General features: G+C 43.4%; 1 protein-coding gene across 1 annotated transcript in view; it reads left to right on the forward strand.

The window, feature by feature from the left end:
* Positions 1-15096, forward strand: part of LOC115099125 (guanylate cyclase soluble subunit beta-2-like) — a 34347-nt gene extending 19251 nt beyond the window's left edge. Inside the window, exons 8-14 of the mRNA XM_029616483.1 lie at positions 1511-1831; positions 4636-4784; positions 6356-6502; positions 6791-6945; positions 7672-7886; positions 7975-8097; positions 14399-15096. Coding sequence (XP_029472343.1) covers positions 1511-1831; positions 4636-4784; positions 6356-6502; positions 6791-6945; positions 7672-7886; positions 7975-8097; positions 14399-14538 — 1250 coding nt within the window. The 3' untranslated portion in view covers positions 14539-15096. The remainder of the gene's footprint in view (positions 1-1510; positions 1832-4635; positions 4785-6355; positions 6503-6790; positions 6946-7671; positions 7887-7974; positions 8098-14398) is intronic.
* The last annotated feature ends 9568 nt before the right edge of the window (positions 15097-24664 follow it).

Raw genomic sequence — 24664 nt, forward strand, 5'->3', positions numbered from 1 at the left:
ATATTTATGCTACTATAGGAGGCCCACCTAATAACTTGAGGTGAGGTTTAGGAAGTAGCATAAGGGTTAGCGGCCACTTTTACATGAAAGTGAGATGTACGAACAGATCAGTACACTCTTGTGAAGATTTGATGTCCTTCGGAGTGAGGAAACTCACACAACGATGACATTTGTACAATGTTCTTTCAACCTAGCTTCATGTTACCCAGGTAGAGAGTCCATCAAGATAGGTTGAGAGAACATTGCACAAATCTCATCTTTGGGTGAGTTTCCTCACTCCGAAGGACATCAAATCTTCACAAGAGTGCACTGTTCTGTTTATACCTCTCACTCTGCATGTAAAAATAGCTGCTTACTATGCTGCCACACCCAGAGGCTCTCTCCCCCCCCCCCCCCCCCCCCCACCTTCTCCTCATCTCATGCCATTCCCCAGCCTAAAAATGCCCAAAATGGAATTTGCAAAAAAATTGCAAATTGCAGCATGGGCATATTGCACAGCTTAACACAATTGAAAAAGGTGTAGTTATTTTCAGTGATATTGTGAGTTATGGCTTCACAAAGCCAGCCCACCTTTACAGAAATCCTGCTCCTGACTCCTCTCCAGGCCCTCCCCTTTTAAAAATTTGCATCACACCATGCATTATGACATGTTTTTGCATGCAAAAATGCCACAATGCATGCAAAAACACCTTAACATGTTTTGATAAATGACCCTGATAGATTGCTGAAGGGAGCTGGGCTTTTTTTGATGGGCCTGGGACAGAGACTGAAAGAATTGGAGGGGGGCAGCACAATAATTGTTCATACAGGGCAGCAAGAAAGCTAGCACCATCCCTGATTATGCCCATGTTTCCTGTTTTAAATATTTTTCTTCCCCCAAATTTATTCTTTGGACATTGGGCTTCATTCATGCTTTACAAGGATCAGTGTGATTTCTATCTAGGGTTTTGATGAAGTTCAACACAGCAGCACCCAAATCGACCTACTGGAGTGTCACAAACTGCAAAACTGATACCGCCACATGAATGAAATCTAACACAAGGAGGATGACAAGAGTAATCTTAATGATGCTAGAGAGAATGTTGACCGATATTTAGATTGATTTCATCATATACAGATCAATAAAGGAAACAAAAATACTTCAACTTCCAAACAATATTTTGCCATACTTGAGCCAGCCTTGGTGTACAACCATTCAAAACATGTCTCTAGTATACTACAGTCAGCTATCAACACTGGCATATAACAACTAAGCTATCAAACCTATCCCTTGAAACCTGATGCTTTTATGTAACTCTCAACTGCTAAATCTAAACAAATTCTTCTAAACTGCTGCTTGAACTTCAACTAATCAGAATGCTGTGTATTGTACAGTTATTGAAATCAGTATAAGATTGGGAATAGCCAAACAGAATCCCTGCATTTTCACCGGCTACATCTATTCAATTTCAGTATGTCACATGGCCAGCACAAGAATACTCATGTTAATCTCTGCTTTTCTGTCCCCTAGGCCAGATGATATGGATGGAGGCTTTGCAATGTATGCTATATCTTTGTTCCCCTTTATTGCGTACCTTACATGAGCTGGAGGAGAGGCAGATGCACATCTCCGACATTGCGCCTCATGACGTTACAAGGGATCTGATTCTTCTCAATCAGCAGAGGCTTGCTGAGATGGAGCTGTCCAATCAGCTGGAAAGGAAGAAGGAAGAGCTGCGTATCCTGTCGAAGCATTTGGAGGAGGAAAAGAAGAAGACTGAAGCTCTGCTCTATGCCATGCTGCCAAGGCATGTGGCCAACCAGCTCAAAGAAGGGAAAAGAGTTGAGGCAGGTGAATAACTACAACGCTTATCAGAGCAACAACAAGTAGCAGAACTTAGATTTCACATGGATCCATTTTATTTGATTCTTATGCTTTCTCTCTGTGTTGGTTGTCTCTGTCTGAGTAGGGCTGAAAGTCTATATTTAGGAGCCTGGTTTTACTGGTAGGTCCACATTCAAAGGAGTTTGTTTGGCTATGTTAGTACTTAAATCTATCAAAAATACACCAAACGGTACAGCGAACTGGTAAATCTGAACAAAAACAAACAAGAGCAATGCTCTGTCGCTGTCAAGGGAATGAACTTCTAAATGATGTATATTATGTTTTCTGGTTATTATGAATAAATATGTACCTACACAATAAGTGGTGATTTTATCAAAAAAATGTAAACTTATTTACCAAAATATTAAGTGGAGTTAGAGAAAGGTTTCATACATTGTGTAGGTGCCCAGCCCCACAATTCAGTGGTCTATAATCATTAACCTTCCTCCTCCTCCTTAGATTCTTTTTTGTAATTTTTTTAAGTGTTATATTGTCCCAAAGATAACCTGAAAACTCTTCCGTGGCAATGTGATATCTTTATATGCGTGTTCTGCATTAACTGTATGAGACTCTAAAAGATGTTAGTGTAGAGTATACAACCAGACTTCCCCGATTATGGTTGGTGTGTCCATCCTGTTGCTGATGATCCCGACATGTTTGAAACATGTCGGGATCATCTTAGTACTTAGTACTTAGTACTTAGCCAGACAAACCCCAGGGTTTAAAATCTCCCACCTCTTTGACTACCCCCAAGTTTTCCAGGATGTCAGTGGTGATTTAGGGATGGTCAGGGCAGAGCAAACTTATCCAGATACTTAGCTGGATAACGCCATTATCTGGCACTATCCAGCTAGCTTTAGAACTTACCCAAGGCCCAAAAAGCTTCCCTCCCCTCACCCCCTAAAAATCAATGTTTAATCGAAGGTCCCCAGCATAAGGCTACCCTCCTCGTCAACCCCATCCTAACCCTCCTGTCTCACCAGGAATCCCACAAATTCCTTACCAAATTGGGAGCTCAGAAATACCATCGGCTCCCGGCCCATCCTGCGTTGCTGTCGGAGTACTGAGCTTGCACTAGCAGGGTTTTGTGTCAGAGCGATGCTGAATGCACCATGAGCTGGATGATTGTTCTGAGCTCCTGGTCACGAAAGGGATTTGGGCTTTCCAGGTGGGATGGGAGGGTTAAGATGGGGGTTGATGGGGTGTGGGGGGGAAGGGAAGGATTGTCTTATGCTAGGGGTCTTCAATTAAATAATATATACACTTTTGGAGGGGGAGGAGGGGGCCCAGGAGAAGGGGGCATTGGCTGGCAGCACTGACATTGATTTCACTGGGGTGGCGGGTGGGGGACTGGACCAGCAGACTGACTTGGGAGCTTTTTTTTTTTTTTACTTGAAGTGCTTCTTAACTGGCCGAGAGGTTCCGCAGGCTAACACACCTGCCAATTTTATTTATTTACTTACTTCAAATTTCTTAACCACTTTTCCATTTATAGCCAAACGTGATTTACAATCAAATCCTTAACTAGCTCCTCCTCTACTTAAAGGGCAATCTTTGGCCTGAAGTAACCCAGGCCCTACTCAAAGCTTCACCCAACTTTCCCTCTTGAGCAAAACCTCCCCCTGCTTGAAGCATCCATTATCAGTGCATCACCTTCCCCCCGTTTGAGGACGATCCTTTTGCCCAAAGCCCAAGGAATCCCACCACCATCACCATCAGAAGTTCCCTCATTTCTTCTCTCCTCAAGGACCCCCCCCCCCCACCACCACCACCATGCAAAGTGTAGAGGTCCCAGGGTCTTCTAGGCAGGAGCTGTCCTTACTTGCCTCATTGGTTCAGATTTTCAAAATGGCACTGTTTGGCCTGATCACTGCTTTACCCCACATTAATAATGCTCTTTATTAAATATTCCATTAATCTTGTCAAAATAATGTGTGTTAATGTGTTAAAAATGTTTTAATTCGCTTTAGTACATTTTTATTTTTGTTACTTGTATAGCACTACCAGGCGATTTATAGAGACATAATAGACAGTCCCTGTTTGTTGAAGTTTACAATATAATAATAACAGAGAGGCAGACAAAGAAGTACAGATCAAATGTATTGGTGGAGAGTGAGTTAAAACAGCAAAGCGGGCTGCAAGGAGCGAGGCCTCTTAAGGCTATATGAGAGCACATAGGGACTAGGGGAGCACCAGAGATAATGTGTACATCTCAGACCTAGGATAATGTAAGTGTTTTTCAATGCATTTTGCATTGCTCTAACATTTATTGGGTTGCTTTCTGGGTTATATCAAATTAACAATGCATTTTGTAAACACTTATTATTATCAAAAGCCCTACTTAAAATGTTTTCTCTGATCATAGTCAAGCACTCATTCCACACCCAACACAGGCCATTAAGCTCCCTACAGCCCCCAATACTCTTCCACCATAGGCGAACCCACCTCCCCACAGTCCCAGCACTTTCCCACCCTAGAGCCCCGACACTCTTCCCCTCCAACTGAGCCCCCACATATAGACCAAAGGCAAGAGTTATTTTAGTTAATGAAGGCAAGTCTGAAAAACATGAAGTTCAGCAATCTGGATAAGGAGTGGATATTGTCTTGTCTGTAATGGCCCAGAAATTGAGAAAGCTACTTTTATTGCTGAAAGTGGACATCTTGTACTGCTGTGCATACATTCATACTGTTTAATTTAGTTATTTACATTATTTGTACATTGTCCATTGGATTGAAAATATGCAATACTAATGCTCTATTTTTGTTTACAGGAGAATTCAAGGAATGCACCATACTGTTTAGTGATGTTGTGACCTTTACCAATATTTGTGCCCAGTGTGAGCCTATTCAGATAGTCTTCATGTTAAATTCCATGTATCTGAGGTTTGACAGATTAACCACAGTACATGATGTTTATAAGGTACTTATTTCTTCCAAATGCAATAACAAACAGAAATTGGTTTCCATAAAGTAATAAAGGGAATATTATTTTCTATACTGTGAAGGAAGTATGGTTTAATGATTTGAGGTATGTTCCACTGGTTGGATGCATGGTTTAAAAGGTAGAGGTATGATTAAGGCTTCTGATTATAGGTTTTAACTGATAAACCCCCAGTAAAACACCCCCATGCAAAAAAAAAATAAAATAGGTATTTATTAGATTAACACCAGAAAAACATCACTTTCTCTAGGACTCTCTCACCTCTCCTTTGCCTACCCTGGATCCTCCGCTTTTCTATTCTAATGACTCCTCAGCTGCACAAATGTATGTATTTGATTCAATCAGAAAAGATAATCAACAATAATACCTGCACCACAAAAAAACTGATAAACACCAATTTTTGTACCCTTAAAAAATCCCCTATTAGTTGGAAAATAAATACATACATTTACAATTTATAAACATCTAAAATCAGAAGAGAATATGGCTGGAAGTATGATTAATGGAGGGAGGTGTGATTCAATAGTCAAAGTATGGTTTAAAAGTTGAAGGTGTAATTTAATATAGGAGATATAGCCTATTGGTTGGAGATGTATTTTAATGGTGGAGATATGGTTTCATGGTTATAGAACTATGAAGGATGCTATTTTGGATTGCCTCTCTTTGTAAAACCTTAGACAAATTAATTTATCAGATTGTACTTCAGCTTATTCAGAGGCACTTGGCCTGATATAATATTTTTTCCCCCTTTTCTCTGTCTCCTTTGGCAATTGTCATGCTGTCCAGGCTAAGAGATATGCTACCAAGTCATCCACTTAAGAGGTGACTGTGGACATATATCTAATATGTAAGGCAGACTGAGATCCTGTTAATGGAAAATGCTCTATAAAACAAAATTGTGATGGAAATGATGATGATTGCTATTTCAATTATTATACAATTTTGTATTATTTTATGGAAGGCATTCTCTTTATCCTATTTTTGGGCTATTGCTTTTCATATCACTTTACTTCAGAGTGTAAGATCAGCCATTCTTAAATAAATATTCTTGTTTGTTAAATGATCTGATCTGTTATTACTGTCAAGTCCCACTAGTACCATCCAAAGTTCCTAATGGTTCTTTAATTTATGTCAACCCAAAGCAGTACTTTTTATGGAGTGTGGGAACCAGTCTATAACTGTATAACAAGTCCTTATGATAACTGCTGAACAAAGTAGCAGTCCCAGAACACACAGTATGTCCCAGGATGCTTCCCACTGCCTATCCATTTAAACACAGGGGAAATCCCATAACATGTGTAGCACGGTGATTTGTTTCCTATAGCCCCTCCACCTGAATAAAGGGGTGGTTCTGAGTGCCATATGTACCAAGGCATCCTGTTTCTTTACAGAAAAGTTAGAACTTCTTTTTTGAAAATCAGTGGGATCCAATAGACCCTATGTAGAATTTTAGGGAAACTGGACCACAGTTAGAATCATTTGCTGCTGCAGACCTAAAAGGAAACCAAAATCTTTCCATCTTCTGAACCTCATCTTCCTCGTATTTAAAGGTGGAGACAATAGGAGATGCCTACATGGTAGTGGGAGGGGTTCCTGTGCCTGTTTCCACTCACACTGAGCGAGTTGCCAACTTTGCATTGGGAATGATTATAGCAGCAAAACAAGTAAAGAACCCAGTGACTGGAAATCCAATTCAAGTAAGTTAGCACTGGTAAATGCTATGCTTTTCCCTTACTTGTCTACAAATCATTTCTTTATGACTGTGACTTTATTTACTTCTGGAGGACAGTTCAGTGTTTAAAGATTTTAAAGCTCACCTTGCTTAGCCATGTCCTCCCCACCTAATCTGAGTAACCTATTTTGCTGACCCTCCTCAGAGCCCTGTGCAGGCACTAATCCAAACATGATGAGCCTGATTAATACTTTGTTTGATAAATGCAAAAGAAGAAAGCACAGTGTAATAAGCTGTCACTATATTTGAACAGATCAGAGTTGGGGTGCACACAGGTCCTGTCTTAGCTGGAGTAGTTGGGGAGAAGATGCCTCGCTACTGCTTGTTTGGAGACACAGTAAATACAGCTTCACGGATGGAAAGTCATGGCGTCCCAAATAAAATTCACCTGAGTCCAACTGCTTGCAAGTGAGTAGCTGCAGATATTTTACAACCACTACTATTACTTATCATCTTTATAGTGCTACTAGATGTAGGCAATACTATATAAGTGCAGTAGTGCACATTAGAGACAGCCTGTGCATTGAATAAACCTTGAGTGCAATACTTTGGACCTAATTTCAGAGCTGTGCAGACAAATGTTTTTTTGTTTCTTTCATTTTATATTATTTCCTTTTTTTTCTGATTTTTCTATGTTTTTGGTTAGTTTGTGCTAAAAATCTTTAAGTGCATTAAATGCACAGAAATGCAAGTATATTCCACTGATTTATCCAAGAATTTTCTCATGGGCAAAAAATGAGGTCCTTATCTGTCTTCAGTACACAAAGTACTGCACATTTATCATTGCACACATTTTTTTTTTCTAGCTGGTACCTGTTTGCAACAACCTTTTTATGGTCATATTAGCCAAATGCTCTGTATTTGGCTAATATGCTTCTATAATGTGGCCTGGATTTATCAAATGCTTTCCTCCATGCTATTTCCTTTCTCATAGGAAAACCCTTAAAATGCTTGACTTGTATAAACAGTTGTACCATATATTTGGATATATTCAGGCTATGACATTTTTTCTTATGCTAGAAAGCATAGCTGGGAATCAGGGAATTTTGGTTCTGCATAACTGAAAATAGTACTAAAATTAAATAGATGCCTTTCTTGCTGTGGTGAAGTCTTTTGCCTCATATTTTGGCATAGATGCTTGAAGGACAAGAATTTTGAGGTGGCTGAGAGAGGAGAAATTGAAGTGAAAGGAAAAGGGAAAATGCGCACATATTTTCTGGTCAGAAATTTAACAGCCAGTGAGAACGAGATCATGGGAAGACCAGTGAGGGAATCCGATTCCGGCAGAGAATCTGTTCAATCGCTTCATGACTCCAAAATGGAAATCTTGCAAAGCTCTTGTGAAGAAGGTAAATTTAGTACAGTAAGACATTTATTTTTTTCAATATTTATTTATTTTTTCAAGAAAATAGCTAATAATCTTTTTCACCTCCCAAGCTATCCTGGAAAGCAAAAGTCAGGATTATCATTCTACCATAGCAATGCAGTATGCCGATAGTCCTATAGAAAAGCGAACTGGTGACCAAGGAAAAAAACATCAACGGATTAAGGGTTTAACAGGTATGTGCTTTCTTTTATAGAGTGACAACACTTAGAAACAACTGAGCAGTATTTGTGTACAATGACCTTTAAGACAAGAATAACTAATAATTCCAGTGATTTATTAAAGCTGTTCAGTATCCAAGTTCTGGACAGCTCCTGTGGCAAACAGTCAGGGATGCCCACATGAAAATGAATAGTAGTTTTCAAATTTTTGAAATAAGGTATAATTCCACAGTGTGTAAGTAAAGGAATAAATAACCTTCGTTTCTGGTATTCCAGTTCTTTGAGAATGTTATTCAGTAAAAAAAATCTGATAGGACTGATGAATCCTGGCAAAAAATTGAATTAATGCCATACATTAGAGTAGATAGATGTCAGTATGTGTGAGGGCCAGTTTGCCTTGTTTTTATTTATACTTCCTTACCTAGTCTGTCTTTACAGTTTCCCATTTGGCTTTCATCAGGTTTGACCCCAGTAATTCTACACACAGCCCACCAGACAGTCCCCATTGCAGGGCTGTAGAACATGAAAAGAGGACAATATTATTAGGTAGTCCTTTAGTTTTTCACTATGATCTTATTTATTTTCCATAACACTTCTCACTTCTAGCATACGGGCCGATACAGAAAAAAGTGCGGGAGAGCCGGCGAGCACAGGCCACTCTCCTGTGCGTGCGATTTAGTATCGGCCCGCATGCAAATGAGGGCCTGCGGTATAAAGAGGCTCTAGGGACACTAGCGCATCCCTAGCGCCTACTTTTTGACAGGAGCAGTGGCTGTTAGCGGGTTTGACAGCCGACGTTCAATTTTGTCGGCGTCGGTTCTCGAGCCCGCTGACAGCTATGGGTTGGGAAAACAGACGCCGGCATAATTGAGCATCCGTCTTCCGACCCACGGGCTGCCAGCCGATTTAAATTTGTTTTTTTTTAATTTTTTTAAAATTTTAGGGCCTCCAACTTAATATCGCTATGATATTAAGTAGGAGGGTGTACAGGAAAGCAGGTTTTTTTTCTGCTTTTCTATACACTTTCCTGGTGCCGGCAGAAATTAACGCCAGCCTTTGGGCGGGCGTTAATTTCTGAAAATTAAATGTGCGGCTTGGCTGCACATTTTACTTTCTGTATCGCGCGGGAATAGCTAATAGAGCCATCAACATGCATTTGCATGTTGCGGGCACTATTAGTTTCGGGGGGGTGGGACACATTTTCGTACTGTATAAGGGGTAAAGCTAGCGCATCGAAAAAGCACGTCCAAATGTGGGTTAACAGCGCACTGTACTGTATCGGCCCGAATATCAGCAGGACATAGTCCTTTGAAGTGCTTTGACTAATACTTTAGTTTAGCTCACAAGCAGGTGTTGACATGGAACTTGGGAATGATATTTGCTACTCTTTCCTTTTCATAGCATACAAGGTGGACAATGCACTAAAATGTGCTGATCTTCATGCACTACTTTGTTTTTATTGCATGCTATTTTGTTACCAAGCACTACACCTCCAAGGTGTACTTAATTTTTTTGTGAAATCGCTGTTAGGAACCCTGCCTGCGGAGCTAGCCCCCGTGAGCAGACCCTGCTCACCTTTTGTTGCTTTTTTCTTCGCGGCGCGATGCTGTTGATGTTGGCCCCCCCCCGCGCGGCTGGAGCCACGGACCTTGTGCTCTCCTGTGGCCCGGAGGCCGCCCATCGGGTCTCCCTCCATCGCAGTGGAGCCACGGACTTCTGCCTCCCTTCGCGGCTGGAAGCTGCCGCCGACACCGTCTTCATCTTCGCGGCAACAGGCCGCATCCCCGAGCTCGATTGGCAGCTGGAGCCACCCTTGGGGCCTCCTGCAGCGGCTGGAGCCACTGCCGTCTTCGGGGCCTGTGTTCAGGCCCAGCCCTGCTGCCTGTGATGCTGACGTCGGTGCAGGCTGCTATCCGCAGTCCTGCACAGCTTCTTCCTGTTCCTCCTAGGCGCGCAGCTGCACTTCTCTTCAATATTTAAAGGACCAGCCACAGGAAGTGTGTTGGGCCCCACCTATGGACTGATTTCCTGTTCAGCCCTATAAAAGGACTGGTCTCGTCATTGTTCCTTGCCTTGCATCGGAGTTACTTCACTCTGGAGGCTCCTGCCTGCCAGAGCTCTGTCAGGTTTTCTTTGTGGAGCTCCTCATCGTTTCGTCTTCATGTCATGTCATGTCATGTCAAGTCTTCGTGCCTGAGGTCCCCGTCCAGGTGTCCTGGTGTCTCATCTTGAAATTCTGCTTCCTGATGTCCCAGGTTCCTTGATGTCCTGCTCCTGTGTCTTCAGCGCTCCTGAGCCTTCTGGTCCTGTCAGGCCCTGCTCCCTTGGATGACGTCTTTCCCGAGCGTGGAGTGGCCTGCAGGTGGAATTCGTTCCTGTGCTCCTGAGCCGTCATGTCCTGCCAGCCTTTGCGGAGCTCCGGATGACTTATGGCTCCGTCGTCGAAGTTCTGCCTCAGCTGGATTCTTCCCTGCGCTTGCCCTGCTCTCCGCGTGGTCCGTGACCAGCCTCCTCGGGCTGTGTAGGGCGCGCAGTGGGACAGGGTGGTCCGTGACCAGCCCATTGGGTCCGCCCATGAAGGTGGGCTGAGTAGAGCGCCCTGAGAGACAGTGCCAATGTCCTTCCGCCCAATTTCTCGTCTCGTCTGGTCTTCGTCAAGTTCCTTGTCTCTGATGTCGTCACATCGACCCTGGTCTGGGATGCCGTTGTATCAACCCTGGTCCGTGATGTCTTCGCATCAGCCTTGGTGTCATGTCTTCAACTATCTTGGTGTCATGTTTTGTTCTAGCCCTCATCTGTGATGCCGTTGCATCAACCTTGGTGTCATGTCTTCAACAACCCTGGTGTCATGTCTTCAACTATCTCATCTTTGATGCCATTGCATCAACCTTGGTGTCATGTCTTCATGTCAAGGCCCGTCTGCCCTCATCCTCGGGCCAGGCCTGCTGCTCCATGCTGATCCAAGCGGCAGGTCCGAAAGGGCTCGGAATGGTTGGAGGACCATTCAACTTCCAACATCATATTGTTGGCCTTGGGAGCATGCAGGCCTGGCAGAGGGTAAGACCGTCTGCTATGCTGGAACACGCCATCAACCCTCGGTTCGGGCCTGGATCCGTCTGGGGTCAGACTGAGGACAAGGGCACACTAAAACACCTGTTTTCAACAATCGCATTTGTGAAGCATATTTTGCACATGATTTGATGATGCATTCATAATAAGCTGCTCTGCAGAATTTTACATTGCAGCTACTCTTTATCAGTGAATTGCATTAAAATGTGTAAAAGAAAGTTTGCAAGCTTAAATAGCTATATACAAAAAATAAAACTTTGCAGGCTTAGGGGGGTCGATTTTAAAAGCAGCATGCAGCTGTCCATGTGCATGTGGTTCCCGGTGTGTGAATATGGATGCACCAATTTTATAACATATGCGCGCCTGATTATGTTATACAATCTGATGGCCTTGGGCACGAGCACCGGATTTTTAAATCCGTGTGCACATGTGTGCACAACGCCCGCACGGGGGGAATTTTCACAAAATAAGCACGGTGACGCAATTGGGTCTCCCCCAGTTCCCTCTCAGTCCACTCCAATTATGGAACGGACTGGGAGGGAATTTCCCTTTCCCCCTACCTAATCTTCTTCCCTCTTCTCTTCTCCCTGCCTCCCTAAACCTAAGCTAACTATTGTCAATTTTTTTATTTTACTACTTACTGCTCCTCCGGAGAACAAGTAGTTTCTGCTGTCCCGGTCGGCCTCTGTCCCGCCCCACCCATCCCCTCCCTGCCCAGACCATACCCCTGGCCTGCCCCTTTTTGAGGGCCCAGCACTTCAGTGTGTAACGGGGGTTACGTGCATGGCCAGGCCCTTCTGAAAATATGGATGGCCGTTTAAAAATTTGCTTGTAAATGGACCATTAGTGCATGTTACCCCACTTAACATGTGTGTGCAGCAACATTAGCATGCAAAGTTGCCTTTGTGAATGTAGGGATATTTTAGTACATTGGAATCTTAATCTTGACTACCCTGAGTAACCTATTCCAAGAATTGGTCTCTGGAGAAGAAGTCCATAACCTGCTATTAATTAAGTTGACTTAGAAAATAGCCACTGCTATTACTAGCAACAGTAACATGGGACAGACTTAGTTTTGGGGTACTTGCCAGGTTCTTATGGCCTGGATTGGCCACTGTTGGAAACAGGATGCTGGGCTTGATGGACCCTTGGTCTGACCCAGTATGGCATGTTCTTATGTTCTTATTATCAGAACAAAGCATTGGTTCTCAACTCAGTTCACAAGGACCCCTTAGTCCATCTGGGTTTCAGGATAGACACAATGAATATGAATGAGATAGATTTGTGCACACTGCCTCCATTGTATGCAAATCAATTTCATATATATTCTTTGTGACTATGCCAAAAAGCCAACTGAACAGGAGATATTTGAGGACCAGGTTCAGAACTATTAGAATGGTTTTTATCTGACCGGCTCATATCTTTCCTGTATCTTATTGATTTTTTTAAATTTAGTTTCTGTCATGGTCAAGCATGCTGGATATGGGTATTCCCCCAGCAGGAGCGATACTGAGCTCTATGACAGAACAGGGTAGATTATTTATGCCTGGTCCATCACACCCCCCCCCCCCCTTGGGTTGAGCCCATAGTTCTTGGCAGTCAGCAGGACTTCTCTGGCAGGGTGCATGTCATGCTGAGGTCAGGGCAGGCTGTGTTCAAACAAGGTTGGTGTTCGGGCAGAGGCCAGAGCAGGCAGAGATCAAGGGCCAAAGACAGTCTGGGTCAGCAACAAAGATCAGTCTGAGGAAAGCTCTCTGGGAAGGCAAGGCAAAAGCAGAACAGGAGAACAAGGTTGGATGGAGAGGCAAGGCATGAGCATGGAGAGACAAGGCAGGAACAGGATAAAACATACAAGCAGAAACAGGGTAAAACATGGACTAAATTGTGACAGGGCTACAAGGCAGGGTTCAGACAGGCTAGATAGGCCATCAGGAGTTCTGGATAAGACAAGAGCAAGACAGTGAACACAAAAACAGGGTAGGCCACTGGGAAGCCTAGGCAAGGCTCAGGAACAAGGCATGCAAATGCTAGGCCACCAGGAGACCTAGATAGGATACTGGAAGGCCCACTGGAAGACCCACAAGAAACAGGAGGGCCACTGGGAGAGGCACAGGAGACAGGGCAAGCAAGGAACAGAGGAGCAAACAGAACAAGACAAAATGCCAAAACAGGCCACACTGGACACATGGACAAGGCAAAAATACACACATGCACTAGGCCACTGGGAGATCTAGATCCACAGGCAAGAAGGGCCACTGGGAGACCCAAAAGAAGCAGAAGTGCCACAGGAAGGCCCTGACAGGACAAGACAAGGACAGCATAGGAACATAAGAACAGGGCAAGGTATATACAAACACAGGCATACAGGAACCAATGGCAAGACAAGGAGGCCCAGACAGGAACTAGGGAAATTCACAGAGACACGACAGGTCCAGACATGAAAACCACTAAGGCCACGCAGAAGCAAGTCAAGGCAAGAAAGCCAGAAAGGCCACACGGTAACAAGAACAAGCACAAGGTTGGCCAGAGCAAGAAGCCAAGATGATTGATGAGGCACTGAGGAATCCATGAGCAAGGTTCTTATAGGCCTGGCCTTGCTGGGTCATGCAACCTTTGACAGCATCTAGAGCAGGGCAGAGCATGGCCCACTGAGGGCCCCTGCTGGCGGGCAGGAGCTGCTTAGCAGCCAAAATCATGACAGCCCCCCTCCCATACAACATAGTTTGTGGCATTCGGGGCAATTTTCAAAAGTAGATGCATAAATGAAAAGTCTGAGGATAGTTTTACCCATGGATTATGTATCAATTCTCAAAGGGAAAGGCCAAGCAAACTTCTTCATAGGACTATTTTCAAAGGGAAAGTATCTGTAGAGATTTGTGCCTGCTTTTTCTGCAGACCTTTTTTCCCTTCAAAACAACATACATGGATTTAAAAATCTAATCTATGAATGTTGTTTCCCTCCCTCCAACTTAACCACACCCCTCAGCCCACTTAGTTTCTGCCTGGGTAAAAGTTGCCGATTCTTCCCTGGGGTAGGCATTTTTCAAACAACCAATTTACCCAAATAAATGGCATCCGAAAATTGCCCATAATATACCATAGTATTCTATGTATTTATGCATATTTTTGGTCAGTAATGTGTTTTATTCCATTATATTTTACCTATTTCTATGTATAGAATCTGGTGCATATGATACTGTAAATACACCTTGGCATATGTGCTGTCATTAAGACCATTTCTTTACAGGTAAAACACGGGATTCTGAAAGCTATGGCAGTCTCCATAGTGACCAGAAGACTGGAGACAATCCTTATCAGCTTACACGGGAACAAACTGAAGAAGTGCAAAACAGAAAAGTCAGATCAAATTTTTGTAATTTATTTTAAATATTTTTGAGTTTAAAAATAATCCTTTGGAGCCCTAACTTTAAAAGGTCCATATTCAAAAGCAATTTAGACGGATAATGTAATAGCTATCCATCTAAATGATTTACCTGTCTATATTCAGCCTTTATCTGGCTAAATTCTAGCCTGCTAATAAGTTAGGTGGCTAGAATTTAGCTGAATAAGTTAGAGGCGGTCCAGAGGAATAACTGGGAGGAGTTGAGTTAGCCAGCCAAGTCTGGTCAAATCAAAGAGCTGTTCTAAAGTTAGCTGGCTATATTCAATAGCGTGGCTGTATTGTTGAATATGCCTCCAAAGTTAGCCGGATAAGTTTATCCGGCTAACTTTGTTAATCCAGACTGTGTCTGAATTTAGACCTCTAAGTGGTCCATTTTCACCCACTGGCTGGCCAGCAAAGTCAGCCAGATACATTTTTTTCTGGCTAACTTTGGCTGGATATTAATTGGTCAAAAAAAATCACAAACTACATGCCCAAAAAAATCTGTAATCTGGGGACTTACCAACCAGCCTCCAATTCCAAAAATCCATCGTCCAGTTGTATATTTCACAGCAAAAATGAAATAATAAATAATAAAGTTGGACTTACAGTGAACATGGTTTGCGAATATTACAAACTGTACTCTTGAAGGTCCCACAAAGAAATAGGAAAATATATATAAAAAGAAAAAAAAAACTGTTGCTGTGAAATATGCAGCTGGGCGACGGTTTTTTGGTATTGGAGACTAGATATTAAGTGGTACATCCACACCTTTGAACATATCCAACTGTCTTAAAGATAGCCAAATAAGTTTATCTGCCTAACATTAGGCCTGCTCTTTGGCATGACTGGAGTTAGCCGGATAAGTTATATGATTAGCACTGATTATCAGAGTTACCTGGATAACTTATTTTGGCTAACAACTCTTCCCTGGAACAACCCCCAGCATTCCCCTGTTAACCAGCTGGATAATGCGTTGTCTGACCAAACTTTAGCTGGCTAAGTGGCTGGAATATTCAAAAGTCGGCATTTAGCTGGATAACTTGTGAGTTGCATATGAACCCCTACAGTCTTATCACTAGTTCTAAGACACTATGTTAGAACTTTGACTTTTCAGCAGGAATAAAGCAATTATACTGAACTACTGCCTTTTCATAATAGTAATAATGATTTTGTACAGGAAACACTCATTCTTTTAAATGCATGTTTATATCTCTGTATATATATAAATATGTAGTAAAATTATTTTCACAGATCTTTAACGTTCATATAAATATTCATTATTATAGGAAACAAGAAGAGTTGCAAACTTTAAAGTCATGTCACATGTTTGATGTACTGTAACTCTTTGCCATTAGCAAGGATGACATTCCAAGTAAGCCACAGAAATGTTTGGCTAACAGACTGCTGCTATTCATTTTTTTTTTTTTTATCCTCTGCAATAAGACAGATGCTTCAAATATAAAGACAGTATCCTTTATTAAACCAGCAATGGAAGAGTAGCTATTGGGATAAGACCAGACCTATTCATGCTATAAATTCTTTATGAAATCCTCCACTTTCTCCCCTACTCTAATCATAGCTCCTTGCTTCTGGGTCAGTAACCTTTACTATGTGTACAAAAGCCTAAGCTTCAACATTAACACTGACCCTCATTTTTGTTAATTTTTTTTTAGATAAAATGCAGTGTTTTATAAAATTCTGGACTTTTTACAGCTCATCATTGCTATATAGGGATCCTCAGTCAAAAAGTAATCATAGCCTGTATGCCCATTAATATCTTTTACAGCATTCTGCCTGCCTCTCACTCCCTCTCCTCCTTCCCTTTAGCACTGTCTTGAGAGAGCCTGTACTTATTAAATCTTGGCAGTTAAGCAGAGTCAGGCCTGGCTGGTACCTGCAGGTGATGTGGGCTGCAGAAAACAACAGAAAACTGCTGCAGTATTCGGGCTAGAAAAGATCATAGGCACCACGATGGGGTCATGATTGCCTAACCTTCAACAGCCAGAAAAAGAGGACAGAAAAAAAACAGTGCACTTTATAAATGCTCTAAAATTGTCAATGAACTTTACTTTCAGTTATAAACCAAATACAACACAGCAGCAAAGTATTCTAATCTGTAGCATAGGAAGAACACTTTCCCCTTTGAGAAGGGAAAAAAACACCCCCCACTGATAAGAAGTACCTTTTGCTGCGGTGCATTTGAAAGAGAGTTCAGAATGAGCCCTTTCTTGTCCTCAAAAAGGTTCTGCATTGGGCCTTAAAAAAAAAGCTTTATCTCTTTTAGAGTCCCAAGTTTAAACTATGTCACTATTAATAGCAAAGGTAAGAGGTGTGTCTCGGAGAAGAAGATCATCCTGTGTAGTTTATGTAATCAGATTCATTTCTCAGTCTTCTCTTCCTCAAGAAAGGGCATCTCTACCAGCACTCGCCAACTGATGAAAGAGCGAAAGCCAAAGCATTACAGTTGTAGAAACATCACTTTCATCCAGATTCTCCCCACTCCCCTTCTCTTCACCTTCTGTCCAACCACGAACGTGCGCTGGAAAAGGGATCAGCTCAAATAAACCAACTGAATGTTACATGTGCAATGCACGCTAGGAAAACATCTCAAAACCTACCACCCCCTGCTCTAGATTAAGATGAGGTCATATTAAATGCACACATTGATTGTGTCCAGAAGATCTTTCTACTATTTTACTCCCATGCTCCATATTCTACAAAATGTATGGTTTTAAAATATATAAAGCAGTTTTTTTCCCCCAGGGATAACACTGTGATAATGTACAGTTCTTTAAACAATAGATTACTAGCTCAAACACTTTTAAAAAAGGTACTGGAAATATAGCATTGATGCATTTGGTATATACATATAGTTTCAATCTGCATATATTAAAACATCACTTCATTGTCTTCCCTCTGGATTCTTGTATAAATATTTGTTAATAATGTTTCTTTACAGTGATCCACGCAAGGAGACCTGGTATACCCAAATCAAAGAGCAAGTGTTACCATTGTAGATTCTCAACTGTTTCTAATGCAATAGCTGGTCAAAAAAATGTTAAAGCAATACAAAAGAAGTTGAAATAAAGATGAATATTTGGGAAAACTGTGAGCTAATATCTACAATGTTAAATTCCTACTGTAGTATTTTGCAAAACACAAAGTTAGCACAGAACCACCAATCCATATTATCCACCTGTACAAATAAAATAAGAGAAAATATAGTCTAAAGAAAAAAAACTTGGAAGCAGATGTACTAAAATGTGATGAAATGTTTGTTATTGTACATTAATGGCCCATGATAAAAATTACATGCAAATCAATTCTACATTAAATATGAGTTAACAGTAGCATGCTAATGTTAACATTAATGGAAAATAATTACACTTTCCAGAGGTGTATTTAAGTTTCTCACAGTAATGGGCTGTGTATTTATGTTTTCACTTTTTAACATGTGATATTTATCTATGTTTTCATAGATAATGAGCTGATTTACATAATTATTAAGCTCATTGCCTATTTTGCATAGATTTCATGCAAAGTTTCACAAAAGCTAAATATTGTGCATTAAAAGTATTGATGTGCATTATTGATCTTATACACATTATTGGTGCTTTTAATGTGTGATATTGTAAACTCTGTTATTTAGTACATAAGGTAGTGGTAAATGGAATTCACTCTGAGGAAAGAAAGGGGATTAGTGGAGTGCCTCAGGGATTGGTCTGGAGGTTGGCTCCATTCAATAACTTTTGAATGACATTGCGGAGGAGTTAGAAGGAAATGCTTGTTTTTGCAGATGATACAAAGTTTCTCAACGCAGTGGACATCCACTACATCCAGGAGGGAGTAGACAGAATGAAAATTAATATAAGAAAGATTGAAGAATGGTCAAATTTTTGATAATTACAATTCAATGCAAAAAGGTGCAGTCATGCATTTGGGGTGTAAAATCTTAGGGCATGATACACAATGGGCCAGATTTTAGTACCTACGCACGGGTGTAGATTTGTGCGTGCAACCCAGCGTGCACAAATCTACGCCCGGTTTTATAACATGTGCGGGCAACCGCGTGATGTTATAAAATCCGGGTCAGTGCGCGATCCCCTGGCCTAGCGGCCCTATGGAGGCCTCTGGCCATGCCCCCGCCTTGGACCGCCCCCACCCTGCTCCTTTTTTCAAGCCCCGGGACATACGCACGTCCTGGGGCTTGCGCATGTCGCCGCGCCTATGCAAAATAGGCGCGGCGTGCATAGGGCTTTTAAAATTTGCCCCAAAGAGTGTGTGTGTGTGTGTGTGTGTGAAAATCTGATGTGCACTGACCAGGAGAAGGACCTTGGAGAGATAGAGGCAAAACAGTGTGATAAGTTGGTAGCCAGAGCTAGAGAGATGCTAGGGTGCATGGGAAGATGCATAGCTATTAGAAAAAAAAATAGGTAATAATATCTCTGAATGGGTCACTGTTGAGACCTCATTTAGAATACTGTGTGTTCATTTCTGGAGGCCATATCTCAAAAAGGATAGACGAGAGGCAGTCCAGAGAAAGGCAATCAAAATGGTGCCACACAAAAAGCTACATGAAATTAGACTTAAAGACATAGATATGTATACCTAGAAGAGAGGAGAGAAAGGAGAGATATGACAGAGACATTTAAATACCTGAAAGGTATTAAGAATTTATGAAGCAAACCTTTATCAACAGAAAGAAAGATGTAAAAGTGGGGTCATGAGATGAAGCTCCGTTGAAGAAGACTCAGGAACATCAAGAAATATTTTTTCACAGAAAGGGTGGTGGATGCCTTGAATGCCCACCCCGAGCAGGTGGCAGAGACAAAAACTGTAACAGAATTTTAAAGAGCGTGGGATAAACACAAAGATTAACTGGAGACAATAAGATGGTAACAAAACATTGGGGTAATCTGCATGGAGTGCAGCAGCATTGCTAGCTATGAGCACATGGGGCTCATGTCCCCACATCTCTTCCTCAGTGCCCTGCTTCTTTCCGGAGCTTTAACTTTTTCAACTCCAGTGGTTGAAGAAGAAAACGAGGGCTTGGTGGAGCTGTAGGTAGAGCCCTTCTCGCCGGTGGTCGAAGGCTTGGAGAGAGAGCCTGTGCATAAGAACATAAGAACATAAGAAAATGCCATACTGGGTCAGACCAAGGGTCCATCAAGCCCAGCATCCTGTTTCCAACAGTGGCCAATCCAGGGCATAAGAACCTGGCAAGTACCCAAAAACTAAGTCTATTCCATGTAACCATTGCTAATGGCAGTGGCTATTCTCTAAGTGAACTTAATAGCAGGTAATGGACTTCTCCTCCAAGAACTTATCCAATCCTTTTTTAAACACAGCTATACTAACTGCACGAACCACATTCTCTGACAACAAATTCCAGAGTTTAATTGTGCGTTGAGTAAAAAAGAACTTTCTCCGATTAGTTTTAAATGTGCCCCATGCTAACTTCATGGATATATGTGTGTGAGGGAGAGCTTGTGTGTATATGTGTGTGAGGGTCAGAATATGTTTGTGTAAGGGGGGAGAGAGAGAGCCTATCTGTGTGTGTGTGTGTGTATATGTGTGAGAGAGAGAGGGGGCATGCATGTTTGTGTGTGTGTATGTGTTTGTGAGAGAGAGCCTCTGTGTATGTGTGAGGGACGGAGTCTGTGTCTGTGTGAGCGAGCATGCATGTATGTGAGAAAATGAACATGTGTGTTAACGAGAGTGTGTGCATGAGAAAGAGAGGAGAAAGTTTGTGCATGCTCCCCCTTTCTCAACTAATCCATAACAATCTCAGGGAGACTGGAATTCAGGGGATTTTTTTTCTCCTTATTAGCTTTAATTATTGAATATTACTTGATGTGTCTGCTCTGCCTGCCGGTATTTGAAGATAGAATGGACCTCCTTATGATAAAATGGCACCAACCACAGAGTCAGCCAGGGCCATTTTTGAAATACTGGTAGGTGGGACAGAAGCGCTTGGGGATCACTTCTACTCCATTTAAACATTTGGGACTCGCAAATGGGGAAAGATGAGTTCGGTGGGTGAGGAAAGACCAAGGGAAAGGTCAATTTTTCAATTTTGGATTGTGAGCTAGGCTTTTTTGCATTGGGAAAGGGAGGTCATACTGCATGGGAAGCGAAGGGAGAAGGGGTTTGGTGCACAGTGATAAAGCTCCTATTGCTGAGCACAAGGGGGGGGGGGGGGATGAAGTGGGAGGAAGCTGCACCTACTGCTGAGCGTGGGTGTGGGGGCAAGCTCTTGATGCTGCTGCTGAGTGAGCACTGGGATACTGGTGGGTGGAGGTGGCATGCGGAGAGGGAAGGATTGGGGGTACAGGGAGAGAGGAGGGTGGGAGCCAAGAGAGGGAGGGGATGGGAGGCATGGTGGGGAGTGAGGCAGGTGGGGCCATACCAGCAAACTGTTGCACCCTGCTACCAGGCTGGAAATGTTAGCTGACCTGGGGCAATACAGAATAGCAACAAAACTTGGTAATTGTCCTAGTTATTCTCCTTGTCTGTACCCTGTTATTTTAATTAATGTTACTAGCACTATTATGTATTTTCTCCTTTTTATTTTACAACTTCTTAGGGCAATTTTTAAACCCTGGATGGAGCTTGCAGATCCACAGGTACAATGTACTCATGACAATGCAAGCTCGTTTTCAAAGGCAAACCCCATGCAGGTGGGTTTGGCTAAAATGTAGCCAAATAAGTGCCCAAATATTCATTTAGCCAGATAACTTCTGAGTTACCGGGCTAAATGCCTCTGAATAAGGACCTCCTTGAATATATTTTGTAAATAAATAACCTCTTGTGTTTTTGCTGGGGGGGAGGGAGTTTCTGCCAATTTCAGTGTTGGCACGGGGCGCGGGTTAGCTGGGTTGGGTTGTTACTGTTTGAGACGAGCTGTTAGCGTGTTATAGTATTGCAGGTTTGCTAAAGTTTCTGAGTATATTTCTTGAAGGGTTTTGTATTCATTCACAATGCTCCTGGAAGCAAATAGTTTTTGTGTTGGTTGACACCCAAATTAAGATATTACTTTTCTATGATTAGTAGAAAGGGGAAATATCCTAGTTCTGCTTTACACCCTATGTGGGGTGGGCCTGGGGGTAATGTTTCTGTGAATGCAGGGTATTGCAGAACTTGAGGTGCACGATTTATATTGGTACTGGTAACGGAGGAGTAGTCTAGTGGTTAGAGCAGTGAGCTTTGAACAGGGATACTAAGGTTGTTATATATTCACTTTTACTTTTGGTTTTGGGTATTTTCTTTGAAGCTGTTATGTTGTACATTTATCTATTGGGATATATAGCTTTGAAATATATTTCAGGTGAAATATATCATTGTTGCCATTGTTTTAAAACATTGGTTTTATGTAATATAGGAATAAAATGTAGGTGACTTCTAAAAAAAAGTGTGGAGATCCCTTTATGGTATGGTTATTTGTTATAATGGTTTAGGGATTATTGTATTTACCTTCAAGATTAATTTGATTTATGAACTAGAAGCCAGGGTTCAAATCCCACTTGTTGAGAGTGGTGGTTTTCGTGTGCCCATGGGCCTCAGCCCGACCCCGGCCGTCCAGGGCCGAACCAAGGGTTGACGGTGGCCCCGCATGGCTGACGGTCTACCCTCCGCCAGGCCGGCAAGCTCCCATGGCCAAACATCCAAGGATGTTGGAAAGTGAATGGTCCTCCGACCATTCCGGGCCCTTTCGGACCTGCTGCGAGCAGCATGGAGCAGCAGGCCTGGCCTGAGATTGAGGGCAGACGGGCCTTGACACGAAGACACTGTGGTGGACGCAACGGCATCACATGGAACGAAGACACTTGGCTGAAGACATGACACCAGGGCTATGAAGACATAACTATGGATTGATGCGACGGCATCCAGGAACAAGACACATGGCTGATGCGACGGCATCCAGGAACAAGACACATGGCTGATGCAACGGCATCCAGGAACAAGACATCCAAGGGAGGCAAGACAAGGCATGGACATTGGCACTGTCTCTCAGGGCGCCCTACTCAGGCCACCCGTGGGACTGAGTCGCGGACCACCCTGTCCGTTACGCGCCCTACACAGCCCCAAGGCTGGTCACGGACCATGACGGGAACGGGACAGCACAGGAAGACACATCAGGACCAGACGGCTCAGGAGCACAGGACAACCGTCCACCGGCAGGCAGCCCACCCAGGAACACCGCATCTGAGGGACTCCCGGCCTACCGGTACCAGAAGGCTCAAGAGCAGAGACGAGGCATGGCAGAGGAAGGAAACATCCAGGAAGGCAGAAACACCAAGATGAAGGCTGAAGAAACCTGGACATGGACCTCAGGCGAAGACATGGAACAAGGAACGAGACATCAAGATGAGGAGCTCCACGAAGAAGACCTTACATGGGCCCTGGCAGGCAGGAGCCTCCAGGGTGAAGACCAACGACGATGCAAGGCAAAGCACAATGAGCGAAGCAGACCTTTATAGGGCTGGAGCCAGGAAACAGTCTTTAGGTGGGGCCCAGACACTTCCTGTGTCTGGCCCTTTAAATAATGTGGAGACGCGGCCACTCGCCTAGGCAGGAGCAGGAGCAGGGCTGTGCAGGACCGAGGACAGCGGCCTGCACAGCGTCTGCACGCCGGCGACATCAGAGGAAGCAGGGGAGAGCCTGGACGCAGGCTCCAGCGTCGGCAGCGGCTCCAGCCGCTGCGGGAGGCCCCGGGGGCAACTCCTGCCGCTAATCGGGCCCGGGGCTGCGGCCTGGACACCGCGAAGATGGCGATCGCGTCGGGGCGTCCCTGCCCCGTAGGAGGCTGCGGCTCCGACCGCAGAGCCAAAGATGGATGCAGGAGGCCTCTGGGCCGTGTGGGCAGGCCAAGGGCGGCGTCCTGCCGCCTTGGCGAAGAAAGCTGCGTGAGGTGAGTCCGTGCCTGCTCGCGGGGAAGCCCGCGGGCAGAGCCAATTCATAACACCACTGCCATGTGTTCTAACCTTGGGCAAGTCATTTCACCCTCCATTGCCTCAGTTACAAGCTTAGATTATGAACCCTCTAGGGGCAGAGAAATCCCTACAGTATATGAATGTAATATGCTTTGAAGTGGCTAAAAGATAGAATATAAATTAAATAATAGTGTGCATGCATTTAACTGCATAAGCTTCTTAGTGCATTCCCACATGTAAATGGAGGAATGAAGTAGGCATATTATGTTGAGTATAATGGCCTCGAAGGCCTTGCATTCTGTTACACACGGGGTGTTTTAGTGTGCCCTTGGGCCTCAGCTCGACCCCAGACAGATCCAGGACTGAACCGAGGGTTGATGGTGTGTTCCACCATGGCTGACGGTCTTACCCTCCGCCAGGCCGGCAAGCTCCCATGGCCAACAACAGATGATGTTGGAATGTGTATGGTCCTCCGACCATTCCGAGCCCTTTCAGACCTGCTGCGAGGAACAGCATGGAGCAGCAGGCCTGGCCTGAGGTCGAGGGCAGACAGGCCTTGACATGTAGACATGACAGCAGGATCGATGCAACGGCATCGCGGACGAAGACATGACAGCAGGATCGATGCAACGGCATCGCGGACGAAGACATGACAGCAGGATCGATGCACCGGCATCGCAGACGAAGACTTGACACCACACACACACATCAGCTTACTCGAATGGTGTGTGTGTGTGTATATTTTATTTTACTTTACCTCTATTAGATTGCAACAACAGAGGACCAGACTTAAGTGTTAATTTATCTTATAGTTGATATACTTAAAGTAGACATGACTTATCACAACCACTAAATAATATTTAATATGAAACTATGTTACAGTATTTGATGGCACCTGTTTAGTTAATATAACTCAACACATTTAAGTTTGAAATTATGTGCCTTACTGTGAACCGTTGTGACGGCGACTAGCTTAACGACAGTATAGAAAAGATTTTAAATAAATAAATAAAGCTGATGCGAAGACATCACGGACCAGTGGTCGATGCGACGGCATCCCGGACCAGGGTCGAAGCGACGACATCAGGAACAAGACATGATACCAAGAGTGATGCAACAGCATCCAGGACGAGACGAAGAACTGACGAAGTCCAGACGAGAGGAAAAGCTGGGCGGAAGGACATTGGCACTATCT

The sequence above is a fragment of the Rhinatrema bivittatum genome, chromosome 9, assembly GCF_901001135.1.
Source record: "Rhinatrema bivittatum chromosome 9, aRhiBiv1.1, whole genome shotgun sequence".
Lineage (NCBI taxonomy): Eukaryota > Metazoa > Chordata > Amphibia > Gymnophiona > Rhinatrematidae > Rhinatrema > Rhinatrema bivittatum.